General features: G+C 30.3%; 1 protein-coding gene across 7 annotated transcripts in view; it reads right to left on the bottom strand.

Moving 5' to 3' along the window:
* The window catches only part of Tao (Serine/threonine-protein kinase Tao), a 36,617-nt gene extending 19,798 nt beyond the window's left edge, over positions 1 to 16,819 (bottom strand). Inside the window, exons 1-6 of one of the 7 annotated variants that reach the window (XM_076508284.1) lie at positions 16,448 to 16,819; positions 6,830 to 6,953; positions 3,962 to 4,076; positions 2,308 to 2,379; positions 1,308 to 1,409; positions 524 to 569 (exon numbers count right to left, since the gene is read on the bottom strand). In XM_076508284.1, the coding sequence (XP_076364399.1) occupies positions 524 to 569; positions 1,308 to 1,409; positions 2,308 to 2,379; positions 3,962 to 4,076; positions 6,830 to 6,846 (352 nt within the window). In that variant the 5' untranslated portion in view covers positions 6,847 to 6,953; positions 16,448 to 16,819. Of the gene's footprint in view, positions 1 to 523; positions 570 to 1,307; positions 1,410 to 2,307; positions 2,380 to 3,961; positions 4,077 to 6,774; positions 6,989 to 16,286 lie in introns of all 7 variants that reach the window. The other 6 variants (XM_076508286.1, XM_076508285.1, XM_076508287.1 and 3 more) reach the window with 6 other exon arrangements.
* Positions 16,820 to 17,297: the final 478 nt, after the last annotated feature.

The raw sequence follows: 17,297 nt of genomic DNA, 5'->3' as shown, positions 1-17,297 counted from the left end.
AAAACTTTGAAAGTAGCCATAAGTTTTATGTATTACATGAAAATGGGAGAGACTACAGGTTACAGTCATGTCTCACACTTTACCACAGAGAAACTACACGACACAATCAAAACGGTTATGTCACAATCGAAACGGTTATGTCTCACACTTTACTACATAATACACAATACATAAACTTAATTTTTTTCCTTTATAATACAATAATCATCACAATTCCTTTCTTATACTTGTTGACAAGAAACCCACTTGAAGTAAAAATGTACCTCAGAACAGTTGGTATGGGTATTAAAACTTTTACTATTAAATCAGAGAAAAATGTTTTGACCTTTCTAGATTATCTTCAGGTTCATTTCTTATGCAGTATTTTTTCTAAAGCCACTTCACCTCTAAACCTTAAACAATTTCACCTTTAGATATGAATTTAGAATATGTATATGAATATTTCACACCTATAAACTGTTAAAACTCAATGCCTTTCCCTAAATTTATTCTGATATAGCAGGATACATTTATTGTAACTTACCTTCAATAATGTCTGATGCAGATCCTAAACAATATTCCATGATAAGCTGAAAACCATCACAAAGAAAATATTTTATTACACACAGAAGCAAACTTAGTATTTTTACAATTCTCATCAATAGCAACATAAACAGCTATCTTCAAACAGTACTCCCTAACATTACATTAACAACAACTCTTGGGCTACTCAAACCAAACAAGGAGATTTGGTTGGCACCCAAAGTTTGAAGCAAGTTTTTGTAACTGATGAACCTGAGATCCATGGTCTGAGGCATGATAACAACTAGAATACACCCTGCTCATCCTTTGCCAATTAAAACATTTCACACTTGTTTTAAACTTCAGAAGAGTTTTAAAAAAATTATTTACAAGCCTGTGACATAATTATTCAATTTGAACTGAAACAGTTACCAAATAATGCAAGTCTTCAATTACCTTTAAGTCAGACTGATGAAACACCAGTGATATCTGAAAGTCTCTGTAACTCAGCAAAATACCCTCTTTCAAGACAATTTTAACTGGAACAGTTGTACAAGACTTACATTAAGATCCCATCAATATAAATAAATTTTTTCCAATTGTTTTCAAAAGATTATTTCAGAAAGATATACTGAAAAATTACCAATACAGAAAGAGGGCAATCACTATTTTTTCAACAATCATTAATTTTGACAGAAATATTTCATTAATATAGTTATCAGTGTTCAATATACACTTGCGTGTATAATTACACAACTAACAGTATAATGACCCTGTATTATAAAAAAGTGCAAGTTTTTTCTCACCCATGCTGTGTGTTCTTTCAAGTAACATCCCTTGTAGTCTATTGTGTTCTTGTGCTTCACTTGACGTAGAAACTTCACCTCTTTAATAATATCTTGCCATTTCTGTATGATGACAAGAAAAAAGTAACACTTTACTAGTAAAATAAACAAAGTTCAAAACACACATAGGTTATAATAGGACTAAGTTACAACATCCATAAGTTCAAACACACATAGGTCATAACAGGACTAACATGCCTAAGTTATCCCTCATTAAACTAAATTAAGAATTCACAATTAAACAGTCAAATATATTTTAATAAAATGGCAAGAAAAAAGTTAGAAGTTTGTCTAGAAGCAAAATTACAAACCAATCTCACAACAATAAAGACCAAACAAAAATCTCACATCATGGATCAAGTTACAGTGCCATAATTGTAATTTGTATGATGACTGCCAGAGAACCGTTATTGTACAAGCAAACTTTATTGAAAAAAACTGTGTGTAAGATCAAAGATCAGAAATGATCAACAATAACTAATGAAAGAGGAAGCAGGGATAGAAAGAAAAGGTCTAACTCTTGACAAGAATGAGAGAAACAGTAATATAACTGAAAGCATTGCTTTTTTGCCATATAATTATACTAGCAAGCAACTAGCATTACTGTTATGCCATAATTATACTTTAAGTTTAAAAAGAAAGTGCATCAAAACTGTTAAAATAGTAACGAGTTTGTAGAAACAAATAAGAAACTTAGGAAACACATACAGGTAGCGTTTTTCACAATAAAGTTGCTTTTTACCAACAAAAGCAATGTATAATTATTTTATGGAGGGTATTAAGAAAACTACACACCTTGTTGATACCAAACAGTTATGTTAAGTATGTATGACTGAAAATGATAATGAAATTTGATATTCTGTTTTAAAATGGTACCTTAAATTTTTCAAGATACCATTCTGATAAAGAACGTTTTCCATCTAATCATCTCAGTCGACTGTTTCACTGGCATTTAACTCACCTCTGCTGACTGTTTTCCTGTAAATGACATCTTTTTTATTGCAACCACTTCCGAGGTGAGATTATTTCTTGCCTGGGAAAAGCAAAATAAATAACCTGTAAACAAATACTTCTACTGATAATATTTTGACAACTTTCATATCAATGGAAGGAGAACATAAGACAAAGAATAATATTAGTTTAAAACAGATGATAAACATTTCAGAACTCCACAAATTCCATCTTCAGTATCTAAAGCAGAACAACAGAAATACATCATTTCTAAATAAGTAATTAAAATACATTGCCACAGTGACAATTTAATCAAAACTGAAACATGTTTCAATATCCCTTGCAAGGACAATAGTTATCTGGAATTACTGATTAAAGATTCTCTCCATTTCAAACAACTTTCATCAACACTGAACAGCATACAGTCTTCATTTAAATTAAACATTTTTTTTAACATGTACAGTAATTTTTGTTTGTTACTCATTTAGTTTTTACAACATTGTAGTTTTGATTAAATTACTGTTATTGTAGAAACATATTTTAGTTATTTACTTAGTAATAACATGTTTCACTATTTTACTTTAGTTACTCAAGATAGAAGTCACAGAATTCTGAAACACTTACCTGCATCCCATTATGTTATAAATAAACATTGTTCTTCATTATAATTGTCATTATCCTTCTTATTGTAAAAGAGAACAGCCTTCATCTAAATGTACCAGTATCCCTAAAGAATCCTATATGGAACAACCTGATCTATTTCTGTTGGTTATAAAATAGTCCACATAGAATTATTGACATTTCTGAAAGACAATGAGATAGGAGGTACATGTGTGTTTAAATTTTCTTTCTGAGACAAGAAAGTTATATTTTGGTTTGCTGATATATATACAAGTTTGTCATTGGTAAGACACTAGAAGATCATATGAAAGTGTGAAGAAAACCTAAAACAGGAAGTACCAAGTGCAAACACACCACATGACTGAAAATGTATTTGAATATTTCCTTTTGAAATTAAGTAATTTAAAAACTTTTATCACATAAAATTAGAACTGTAAAATATTTTAATGGCATGTTTGTTTAATAAAAGTTTGAGTGAAACTTCGCAAATAAGTTTGTGACACGTGCCCTCTAACCACTTCATGTGCACAAAGTTAATACTATTCCTTTTTCACAAAATGTATCAACTATTACTATGTTTTAGTTAGTTTAACATTTGTTTCCAACACACAAGGCCTCCACTAATATAATTACTCTTCAATGGTAATCTAACAATATATTTTTTTCTTCCCAAACTTTGTTAGCTTTTACAAACCAAGTAATACTTTCTTTTTGTATTGTAAATAATGGTTCACATGATACAAGCTTGATGTTTAGCGACAGTTTACTGCAGAAAATTACTGCAATAACGCTTACAGTTTCCTTCTCTCATATGTTTAAATACAGCTGGATGAAGCCTTATACCATGTTTATCATACAGCTGAAGCAGCCAAGGTATAGTTATCAAAAAAATATATTAACACAACCTTTCTATGATAATAGTTCTGAATATAAACTTTTAGTATAACTGTGCCATTTAAAACAAACTACATTAGACATTTAATCATACGTAAAACACAACAAATATACCACTATCTGCATAACATGAATCTAAAACTACTTACATAATATACAGCTCCAAAACTTCCATGACCTATTTCTCTTAAATCACAGAAGAATTTTTCCGGGTCTTCTTTATCAAACAATTCAGCTATTTCAGGATCTTTCAAACTTCCAGGCCTGAGAATAATACCATGGTCTCTCAGTGTTACTGAACTCAACACATTAAACCAAGTGTTGTCTGAGAATACTACCAGTCTCTCTCTGTGTTACTGAACTCAATATGCTAAACGAGGTTCTTGTCTGAGAATACTACCACAGTCTCTCAATGTTACTGAACTCAACACATTAAACCAAGTATTGTCTTAGAATACTACCACAGTCTCTCTGCATTACTGAACTCAATACATTAAAACACATCTCCTTAGATTACATAGGATTGGAAAGTGTGGATCACGTAAAGGATAAAGCCAGAAACAGCAGTGACCAGATGAAGTGAAGGAAGACAGTTTTTATTTCTCGATTTCCTTTTTCATTCACTGTCAATGTAGCAACTTTCACAAATATACCTAACATTTATTTACAATTAAAAAACTTGACAGATACTGAAGGAATTCACTGCTTCATGCCACTAGTGCTATGATTAGTATATAGTGTAAAATGTGAAAGATAATTAATAATCTGATGGCCATGGTCACTATGTATTCGTGTTGTAATCACTCAATCCAATAATCACTACCATACTTAATGCACTCATGACTTTACGCATCTATTAATTTTTGGAGTTGCTTTTCTTTAACACCAACAAATGTCAAAATACAGCCAATTTATGGTAAATTGTACATTTTTGATAAACTCAGCAAAAGTGGGCACAATGAACTCTCTTCTCCACACTTTTATCCCTAAGTAAAAGAAAGTTAACATTCTTTTACTGATAGACAAGAGACAGTGGGGCTAAATATTTTGAACATTTCTGGAAAACTCCACGTGGCTGTAGAACCAAAATTGTAGACAAAACTGATGAATGAGGTTTTCCTACATGTACGTAATATTCAAGATAAATAATATTTGTCATTTTTAATTTCAGAAAACAAGAACATACAGTTTAGGAATAGAAAACAAACTATTTAACTAGAAAAACAACAATAGCTTTATTTCTTATATTCCTCTTTTACCTTGACTACAGATCTACTGTTTTTGTTTTGTTTTACAAATTAAAGAAAGGATAGCTCCAAAATATCCTTAAAAATAGAACCAATAGAGAAACCAAAAAAACTTATGCTCAAGCAAGAATAACTGATCAATTTAATATAATCAACTAATGAGCCACTAGTAAATTTAACCACACCTTTCAAGTGGGCATAAACTAAACAAACACACAATTACATCCACCAACAACATCTGAACTTACATTCACATGCATAACAGTTAAACCTGTCCACAGTAAAAAATACTGTTAACAAAAACATTTGTTAACTAATTGTAGACTAGCCTAACCTGTTCATATTTTGAAAGGGCAGGTCCTAGGTCACCAATATACATGTTTCAGTATTGTGCAATGTTTTACAATTTATAGTCTGAAGTAGTGATGATTGTACCCACAAAATAAAGTATCAACAAAGAATTTAATATCAATTGAATCAAAGCTAACAAAATATATAACATGGAACTTTCTAATCAATAATAATAATTTGAAGATGTGAGAAAAAAAGAAGTATTTTTAGTTTGTTTTTACAAATCTGTCTTGACAAAACTTTGGAAAATTTCACATAATAAAACTAACGTTACACATAGTTACATCCACCAACAACATCTGAACTTACATTCACATTTCTTATGCAAAAACTACATACAATTTTGCAATTTTTTAAAAATTTAACCTGATTTTGTTGAGACACCATGGAAAGGAATATAAAAAAAAATCCAAGGAATATCACCAACACCCCTCTAATCCAGAAATGGTAAACCTACCAACAGCAGCTGAAATCTGTATATAAAAGTTGTGAACTGTAGTTCCTAGAGTTTGCTTAAGTTATACAATTTTGATTTGAATAGAGTTAGAAAAACAAAACAAATATAAAAAACAGTTTTCATCCATTCAAGTACACACCTACTAACACAGTCTTGAAGTTATAATCACACCTCAAAAAAGTTGAACCAAATAACCTTATTCCATTTTTCCTATAATTTAAAACTACTAATGTTCATAGAAAAAACAGATGTCTCGATATGTACGACAGATGTATTGTCTTGAAAAAGAATTAAAGTAGGTCTGCTGTCAACAATCACAACACCTGTAACCTTGAAAGGTTGCCAGGAGGTTGGATCCACATGAGGCAGGTAGCTAGGAGTACTGAGTCACTGTTATAAGAAGTACTTTGTGACATAAGCCTTCAGTGCCACCATTTGGGCTTCACTTTCATTACAAGTTTATTTATTGATGTACAGAGCTTTGGTTTACACTGTAGAGACAAATATTTCAAATCTTACCAACACACACATGCACACAAATACTTGTGTTTACTAATTTGTATAATTTCTAGCAATATGAAAACTTATAATAATAGAATCTGAGAAAATGTCTGCCTGTCAGGGCTGCACTTAACAGAATTTTTTCCAGTTGAAACTTCTATATAGCTCTACCCGAGGGATGCGGCTATTAAGTAGATTAAAATTTATGTCCCTGAAGGTACAATTATTGAAAATGTTCTTTACAAAGGAAGTTTTGTATACAACTTCTCCAATACCACAACTCTAACTACTTCATCAAACTTAGGCACATTCAATAAGTACAAAATAATTTTAAAAATAATTAAGCATTAGTAACAAGTAAGCCTTGTTTTCAGCCAGTAAAAACTGTTTCTAAACAAAAACGTACTTTCAAGATGAACCAGAATCAGATATAAAGACACATTTCATCTTAAGGAACAAACCTCAGCATGGAAGGCATAGTAGCCTGTTCTGTCTTTGGCAAACAGTATAAATAAAGTTTAGCTAATGTTGAATGGCTGGTTGGGATATCCAGTCAGATGGTCCTCTCTGAAGACAGCAATTCTCCTAATATAAAATAGGAGAATTTCTGAAGTTAATAGCTGAAACAGAGATATAAAAATTATTAAAATAAAACAAAACATTCACAAGTCAGAAATCAATAGAAGTAGTATGAAACAATGCAATCACAAACAGTACTGGAAGTCATAGAAATAACAGAAACACTATGAAACAATAACTTATATTAAAAACCTGAAATATAGCAGTAATATTTTTAAAAAAGGCTATTTCTAATAACATCAGAAATCAGGCAATAAACAGTAGCACTAAGATTTAAGAATATAAAAAATTAGTATTTATGTCATGTAAAGCCATGCAAATTACACGGAATAAACAACCCAGTTACAGACACCTGAGTTCACAGCAGTCTATAATTTAGAGTTACTGACCAGAAGAAAGGTGACCAGTCAGAACATGTCTCCTACTAGGTTATTTTCAACCAAGCCTACAACTAAAACTGCAAAGTGTGTTCAGTGACAAAATGTGGAATTAAATCCTGGACTTTCTGATCAACAAACCAACAACCAAGCCATGCTTAGTGATATGAGAAATTACATTAAAAAAAGAAAATTAATGATAGTATAAGAAGTTAGGCCTATAATGGTAGTACTAGGCAAAGACATTGACAGCAATATTAGAATCTCTGTAAGAAAAAGTAATGTTGAAAACCAGGAATTAATAAAAATGTAGCTCAACAACAGTGAGTGATTTATACAAATTAAACACTTCTCCATAAATGAAACATCAAGTATAACTTCTCTAATAAAACAATTTTCTATTTTACTCCTTTCATCATGGACCAATACCTTTTGTATCACTTTGAATGAGAAAGGACATTTATGTAAAAAAGAAACACACACTAGCTCTGAGCATTCCTCACAAAACCTTGTAGTTTATTAAAGTTCACAAGTACAGGATTAATTAATGAGATAAAAGGATGCCTCGTTTATCCACTTTTTCTGCTATCCACAATTTTTACCATTCTTTGTACCAGCATGGACAATGAAAGCACCAGTGTATACTTATTTACTCTCACAGTAGTAAGCACATGCTAAAAAAAAAAAAATCACACAATATTAACAACCACTCCATAGTATCGTGTGAACACACTACCTCTGGTCCTGTCCAAGTCTAAACACATGCACTGATCGATTGAATTGAGAGAAAGAAAAACAAAACTACATGAAATTAGTTGAACAAATGCAGTGCTTTATTCATGAATAAAAACATTAAAATATTAGAAAAACAGAGTTTGACTTAGAACTCAAAGAACTAGAAAATAGTTCGGGACTACCAAGAATCCTGAACTGTTCTACAGGGTGTTTGGAAAGTCACTGTGCAGTTTTGTCTGTTAATAAATATATGTTCACAGTGACTTTCCAAATACCCTGTATTTAGCATAGCTCTACACAAGAATAAATGGGAAAGAAATACTATTCACCATAGCAACCTGGCAAACAAAAAATTGTAAAATCCTGCCTTAGGTTTGAATAAAAGGTCAAGCCAAAAAAGTATAGAATAAAGCTTAAACAAATAAAATCAAAATTGGTGTCCAAACTGACAGCTATATTTATATCTTTGATAGTAATTTTACAGTAAATGTTAATTCATTATGTAGATAGGCCTTGTATTTTGTTTTACATACCCTGTGCTCCAAGCTGAACAAAAATATAACCTGCTGTAACATTCTTATCAAAGGTTTAGCAAACAGTGTGGCTGCCAATTTTCATTTCTTTAAGTCTCACACTCAACTGTTTCTCTAATGGGAGAGAAACACTCTTATGTTACTCTAACGGGAGAGGACCACTGTCATGTCACAACTGGGCAATACTTTAAATACTTTAAAATAATATTTGTCCACTAGGGGTCATAAACAAATCTCACAGAGAGCATCAAGATAAATTTACAACAAAACTAATAATGATTAAAATACTACTTGGATTTGTGGGGAAAGAGATAACAGAACTCAATAAAAATAGAAAGGAATCAAACAGTGAGGAACCTACACATCTATTCAGCTTTGGTAAAATAACCAGAGATCTCTGGACTTCTATTTAATGTCCACTCTAGTCAAAAAGAAATTACAAAGTCACTAACTTTATCCAAAAACTCAGTTAAAAATCTGTGTTTAATTCTTCCACTAAGATTCAGAACGTTTTTTATTAGTTAAGAGTCCATCATTAATTGTGTGATTTATGAATTCCTTGTACAACACGTAAAGGTTCTTGTGTCTGTGCCATAGCAAGATTAAATAATGATTGATGAATTCCTCGTACAACACGTAAGGGTTCTTGCATCTGTGCCATAACAAGATTAAATAATGATATATAAAGTTCTTGTACCACATGTAAGTGTTCTTACGTCTGTACCATAACAAGATTAAAGAAACACATAAGAGAACACAGTAATCTAAGATTTAAAGACAAAGTGTTATAAAAAGAGGAATCACACACACACAAATCAGTCCTGATGTTCCAGCTTAAGTCTTCCTTTTTAACATGCACACAATATGACACGACCATTTTTAGGTTAAAAACTAACTACTGAAGGTGTTCTTTTCACATGTTATAATGTAAACCCTGAAAAAGGCACATGGTGAATTACTGAATTTGAAAAAATTGTTGTCTGCTTATTTTTTTCTGGAGTTTGATTGGCCATTTTTTGTGTAAACATGATTTTCATCATCTAGTCTGTTATGTAAATTTACAAAAACTTGAAATCTTGGTGACAGTGAAACTTAATTTATATAAATAACAAATACTTGTAGTGCACTGTATTATTGAGAAATAAATCTTAGATATAATGATGGTTGAATTTAATCTCAGTAGCAGCCCACACATAAAATTTTCACTATCTAGTAACAAATCTTCCAACCAATAGCAACCCCTAAGACTAATACTTTACAAAATGCCTTCTAAACATGTTTATCTGTTTTTAGTAAATTCCTACAATTCGCAGAGCTAAGAAAGTTTGATGTAAGTTTAGTTTCCATTAAAGTGATTAATTCAGACAGAATAATGAAGTAGCACAAGTAATACATAATGTTCTAGCAGTATTTGTCTCTGTTTGTAAATTGTGTGCATACTGAATCTTGTTAATCTAAATAATCTTGTTACAAGAATGTTACCACCTACTATCAATAGTCATTAACATCAATGACTCAGTGAAACTAACATGAAAGGAGTGATTAGACAGCTAAAACTTTATAAAGAGAGTAAAGAAGTAAATAAACCTCCAAGAGTGTGGTAACTAATGTTGTGTATTAATCACAGCTTGGTCTTATGGGATACTGGAAACATTTTGTGATACAAGATTGGAAATATTGGGTATCACAAAAGTTACTTAAGTTTTACCTCTAATATTTTGACCCATAATCTTTAAACCATTTGTCTGATGTAAAGGTGCTTGTGTTATGCAAGGCATTAAAGACACCACATATTTTACTACCCAACTCAATCTTTGATTTAGCCCTCATTCACTTCATAAAGAAGGTAAATTGAAATTCCTGCAAAGGTCAATCCTTTATCAAACTTTTAAATTCAATCTGTAAGGGTTGTACCTGAATTCATCTGTCAAGTTTAATCAAAAGTTGGATTTTCCAATTCCTCAAAACTTGTGACACCATATAGACAACTCCAGATGCCAATAAAAACTTATTTCCAGTTAATATGAAAACCTTTGAAATTCTGAAATTAACAAAAGTGCCCATTTTCCTTACACTCACATAAGGCTCAATGGAACAAATTTTTTCAACCTATTATAAACACTTCTTTCTAATCTCTATGATACAGAATAGTAGTAATGTCTATTCCTTACTGAATATAATAAATACCACTTTAAAATTTCACATACCACAATATTTTAAGTGAATTTATAAACAAAAATATCATATTTTTAGAAAGTAATATAAATAACTTTGGCTTAAAAATACATTAAATAAGGACACTTTCTGATTTACAGTGATGACCTCAATGGCTTAGGTCATTTTCTTCTTCATGATGATAAAGAAAACTAATTATTATTGCAGTAATGACCTCAGAAACCCAATGACCATGAGTTCTCTTGAATTTTATTAATTAACAAAACTAATATTTTACTTATTACTATACTCTATAAAAAACTTGAAATAATGAATATTCTCCATTATTATTTTACTCTGTCAATGATCAGAAGGAATGGATAACTTTGAACTTATGATTATAAACAAATCCAACCCCTTATTTGTATTGTATTAACGATCTCAGTGGACTACGTCACTCACTTCTTTTACTATCATTTTTATTCATCTGACAGCTGTGTTAAACAGTCTGTACCATTATTAACATTTAAAAACATGCAGATTATGTAATGCATAACAATATTAACAATTAGAAACACACAGTACACATAATGTTTCACAATATTAACATTTAAAATCACAGTGTATGTCATCAACATTAAAGAAAAATAATGTGTGCATATCGTTCAACAATACAAACATTAAAGGACAACAGTGTGTGTAACGTTCAACAATTCCTATTCCAATAGTTAGCTTTTAACTCCTAAAGATTGCTCATTCTGATAGTTCAGAACTGCTCTTAACTGGTAAACATGCCATTTTTATCTTTACTCTGAATTATTTAGATTTGTCTACTAAGAACTACAATGCAAAATTCATACCTTTATTTGTTGACATTATCCAATGCACTATCAAAGTATTTTTGCTATTTAAGACACATCTACTTCTTATCTAACAAGATATTCCAACACTAGGAGTTTGTTACTGTATATCACCAAGAACAGAAACGTTATGATTAACTTGACCAAACCAGCTCATTCACTTAACCTGAGATCTTAATTATATCTACAACATTCATTACATCACGAGTGGATAAAACAAATCATATACACAATATCTCATTCATGATTCAAGAATATGTAATCCTAATTTACTTACCACAACCACCATTTGTACAGATATGAGCAAAAAGAAACTATCAAAACATCAAGCTCATGACCGGAGTTTTGATGAAAAAAAAAATCATATGCATGACCAAAATAACACAAGTTCAAACTACCAAAACTTGTTGAAAGTATATTTAAAAGAACATAGCAAGCTATAAGTAAATAATTACCTTCAATGTAGAAGTATATTGTAAAGTTTTATTTTCTTAAAACCTGAAAACCTTCAAAAAAAGATAAACTGCTTTAAGTTTTGTATATTAATTTCTATTGGTTCCACATAAAACATTTTAGAAACATTCAATATGTTTCTTGTCACAGAAATTGCCACCACACATTAACTGATGTGTGTAATTTACTACTATTCTCTCATATCCACCATTCAGTTTCAATTTTAACAATTTTTTATTATTACAGTTCAACACTGAGTGAACGTATAATAATTTATGAAACCTTTAGCAATACAAAAATTCCTTACACATGGCAATATAAACTTTATTTTCTATCTAAACTACAAAACATTAATATTTTACTACACAAACATTGGTCAAGATGCAAGTCTCATACAATCTAGTACTTAACAACATTTAAAGTCCAACTGAACAAGTGACAACAAAATTTTTCAAAAAACAAAGTTCTTTCATTACGCAGATGTGTAATTCAATTGTTGTCATAAATACTTGTGTCCAAGTGTAGTTAACATCTGCTTATTTAAAACAACAGATACACAGTTAAATTATTATAACACAAAAATATAAATGAATAGAACAGATACACAATCAAATTCACAAAGTTAAAAATGGTATCTACTTGTCTAACAAAACAAGATGTTTAAATATTAACATCAAGGTTTAAGCCTTCAAAAGATGGGTCTTCCTATGGTCATGAGTCAAGGTCGTATCATCATGTTTGTAGGCTTATATTCAAAAAGTTCATTGAACTTTTATTTTAATAAATATATATCAATAAGTTTGGTATCAAATTGTAAATTGTAGTTCAAATTTTAGTATTATATATTTATTTCTTAAATTAAATGTTAAAAAAACACACCCAAATATAGATTTTTGTGTCATGAGGCATGCTGAATACAGCATTGGTTCAGATTAGGTGTTTCTGATGTCCAACTACAGTCTGAATGTATTCTAAAGGTTAACCTGAAGATGATCTAAGAAGGTCAAAATATTGTTCTGTACTTTATTTCAATTAAAGTTTTAATATCCATACCAGCCACCTTTAGAACATATTTTTACTTAAAGCTGATTTCTCGTCATCATGAAATACAAAGTCGATACTTTTGTACAAACTGCATACTCAATTTACTGATATTAACAAGTTAGGATATAAAATTAGAAGCTCCTGTCTTTTCTGTTTACTGAGATATTGATAGATTTAGTGAACCAAACATAGTGGCCCAGCCCACCTCTTTCCAATTTTGGAAATATGTATACTTCTGTCTATGACGTGTGAATAACCAATTGGAAGTTCAATGTGTCCCACACATGGTTGTCTTAGCCCTTGCAAAGTATTTATGGGAGAAACCATTTCTTTTCATGGCAGAATTCAAATAAGACAGTATTGAGCTTAAAACATATGTTTTTTACCTTAATACAGGTTAACTACTAAGAATGATAAATTATTGTAGAATTCTGTGGTAATTATATAATTATCCATGATTTCTTGTTATTTAAAATGTACATATAAAACCTTAAAAAACTGTTTCATGTCATCCACATATGAAATTTGATAATTCGTAACAAAGTATGACAGGCAGCAAACAAGTACAGAGTTCATAACTAGAAGAAATAATTGGTTCCAATATTTCTTTATTTATTGTTCTGTATTTTAAGAAAAATAACTGAAAGTTAAGAACTTGCTTGTATATAGTAATACTGTATATACATATATGATGTGTTATAAATGTGACTATATTACAAAACACTGGTTCACTAGAACACAGTCAAGACAGGTCACTTTGTAAAGGTCAGTTTTATATCACTGGATACTGTGACAACAGTGTATGTATGCCTTGTCATTCAACTTCTATGATGTTGGTCAGACACTGCTGAAAGTCCAATAAAAAAGAATATATGTTCACATATATTAAATGTTATGAGATTTAAACCATCAGACTAAATATTGATGGTTTGGTGTTACACTTTGTAGTAATTCTAGAACACAAAATGCACAATTTATTTTAATGTCCTATATTTTTCATGGTGGCTATTAGGTCACTAAAACTGACCAAACCCATACAAAAGATACAATAGTGAAAATAACATTTTTTTAAAGAAATAAGTTTGATAATTATCTGGAGTATATTAGGTGTCAAAGGTTTCATATGTGAAATTTAACACTTTTCTCATTCATAAAAGTACTATTAATCTTAAAGTCAAAATTATTCTGCATGTTAGATAGTAATATTAAAAAATAATACAATCAATTAATTTAAAAAATGTTAAAACTTAATTTGAAAGTCTGGTATTTTGTGTATGAACACCTTTTAACATTTGTTAATAACCTATAAAATTTGATGAATATAAAGTAACATAATAACTTTATGGTTACTTTCCGAAATACAGGCTGGGTAGAATACACCCACCTGTAGTAGAAGGGTTAACAGTACTTGTAGAAAGCAACAGCAAGTACCAATATCTTGAAACCTTAAACAATGCTATCTGTAAAAATGAGGACACAAAGAAATCATGTGGGTCTAGAAAGGTTTTCTTAGTTGTTGACCTCAGATCTCCCCCTCACTATCCACAGGGTGTAATATTTAAAACATATGGATTCAGAATATATTAGGGAAAATTGCAAATGTATTATTGAAAGTTTATTAGTGAACAAGTTTGGTATAAAGAGGTTTAATGATAAAGAAAGCATCATCAGAAATGGTATACTGATGCCAGTTCTAAGCCTGACTGGAAGAACAAAGCAGCACATTCAAAAATTCAATGTAAACCAATATGATAGGATATCTTGGTTAACTGCTTGTCATAACTCGCAAAATCTGCTGACCATGTTTATTACTTAACAGTGAATTTGGGGCATGGAACTCAAGCAGAGTTGACTGTTTAAATACTATGCCTAAAGCAATTAAGAGACATAAAAATTCCTCCAGTCCTATATTTTCAACTCTAGGCCTAGTTAGATTTGGAAATTCATAGATTGAATTCCAACTAAACAGCCAATATAAAATAAATGTGCAAATGCCCAATGAAAAGATGAAAATGAATTGACATTTTAAAATGGAATTAACATATAAATAAAGTAAGTAGCCACATATGTCTTATCTTTTAAATGGAAGTACTTAATTTTACATATGATTAATAACCAAGTAATTAATTATACCTTCATTAGCCATTCTATACATTTATTGTTTTATATATATAAAATCCACCTGTTATGCTTTTACTTGCACATCAGGATAAATCACTGCACACCCCTTCTCACAAGTTAATGGGTGAAATGTGCTTAGGAACCATGGACTGGTGTTCTAATGCAGTTTGTTTTCTTATAAAGATTGCCCTAACTAATGTGGCTACAAAAGTAAGTGGGGTATTAGTGAAGCTTGGTCAATACAGGGGGCCTCTGTGAATCCTGACACTTTTGAACTCTGAATTTGAAAATGAATATTTTATATCTCACAAACTTCTGGCATTTAATCCAGAATTTTCCACTACTGCTACTTTTCATGGTTAAAGAATCTTTAAACATGAAAATATACTAAAAGACTAATATTAAAACAATTACTCATTTAAATCTCATATAACATGATTTATAACTTACTAAACAGATATATGAGCTACAGACTTTCATGTTACTTTATTAAGCTAGCATTTGTGTCATTAAAACTCCTAATTATAATAACAGAATTCATTCCATACAAATTAATCAAAATTACATATAATAAATGTAAAAAAATAGTATATTTTGATCTTATGAGCATGCTGTTACAGTCTTTTCTTCGTTTTCAGTCCCTATCACAAAACACTAATAAATAGATTATCAATTGAACGTCTTATTTTGTGCTAACTTGTGGTTGGCTGGAACTGGAAGCAACTGACAGATGACCGTATATAAACTGAAACAGTACAAACTATAGTTCTCATTATTCATAGTGCTACTGTTGAGCATTTGATATAAAATATAAGCCTAACCCGTAATCATGCTTTCATAAATGATTAACTTACGTCTAAGTTCTAACACATCTATTTTATAGTATTAATATGTAATAATACTTCACGTCGTATAATATAAAAGAAATTTTAAATAAATAGCTTATTACATTTATTAGCATAGCCTACAATATCAGAAACTTTAAGGGGTACAGAATCTACGATACTATCCTTCGCCCATTAATACTATTAGTATTAAATATTATACTTTTAAACTACTTACTTCGCTCTACTACTTCTAGTATTGCCAAGTTCACCCTCATTGCAAAATTTAAATTGTACAACTTTTAACTTCCCTAAACCTATATCTTATTAGACTGATATTTCCATTAATTTATTATACGTAAAAACAAAAACATTAACTAATCAAAAATGGACACTTACATTTCTCATTTCATAGTAAAATTCCAACAGGACATCAAATAAATTTCTACTGGTAGCTAACACTAACAAACACAGTTTTTAACCCTCCCTTTTCGTCTAGCACTAGTAGTTTTCAAGATGGCGTATCAATAAGCATGCGCACTTCCGATTTATAGACAGTTACCGTGAGGTCGTACTTGAATTAAAATTGAATCATTTAAATATTGTCGGTTCCATGATTAGTAAATAAGTGGTGTTTATTATGTATGTGAGTATAATGCATAAATGCTAAGGTATATTTACATATTAGAATAATCAATGTCCATTAAAAATATACCATTACATAAGTTGAAGTCCTATACTTTTCTTTTCAAAACCAACACATTCCTCCACTAGGTGGTGAACAATCACTGTATTAAGTATTTTATGAGGTACGATTTGTATAACGTTTTAATTTTTTTAAATTGCTGTAGTAAAATTAAGTTTTATTGTACAATACGAATTACTGCTTAGTAAGCGTAATTTTATCTAAGAACACACAATTATGACTAAAAAAGTATAAATAACATATTTCACTTTTCATGCATCTTATGCCATAAGCAGTCTAAATACCACAGATAGTACATGTATTACAACCGAAAATAACTTTAACAGCAAAGATATTTAAACGATAAATCAACACCTTTCACCTATAGGTTAGTATATTTTATAGCTTTCCAAAATCACAGTGAGAATGGTAGGTTAACTTATATATATTTATCACTGGATTAATTACTATTTCTAATCTATGGGTAGCTTGCTTTAAGCAAATCTTACGATCAGAGCAACAGAATTTTCTTTTAACCAAATTTCATTCTCTTGATTAAAAAAA

The sequence above is a fragment of the Tachypleus tridentatus genome, chromosome 6, assembly GCF_004210375.1.
Source record: "Tachypleus tridentatus isolate NWPU-2018 chromosome 6, ASM421037v1, whole genome shotgun sequence".
Taxonomy (NCBI): domain Eukaryota; kingdom Metazoa; phylum Arthropoda; class Merostomata; order Xiphosura; family Limulidae; genus Tachypleus; species Tachypleus tridentatus.
Note: the sequence above shows the minus strand (reverse complement) of the source record. Positions and strands in the feature narration are given on the sequence as shown.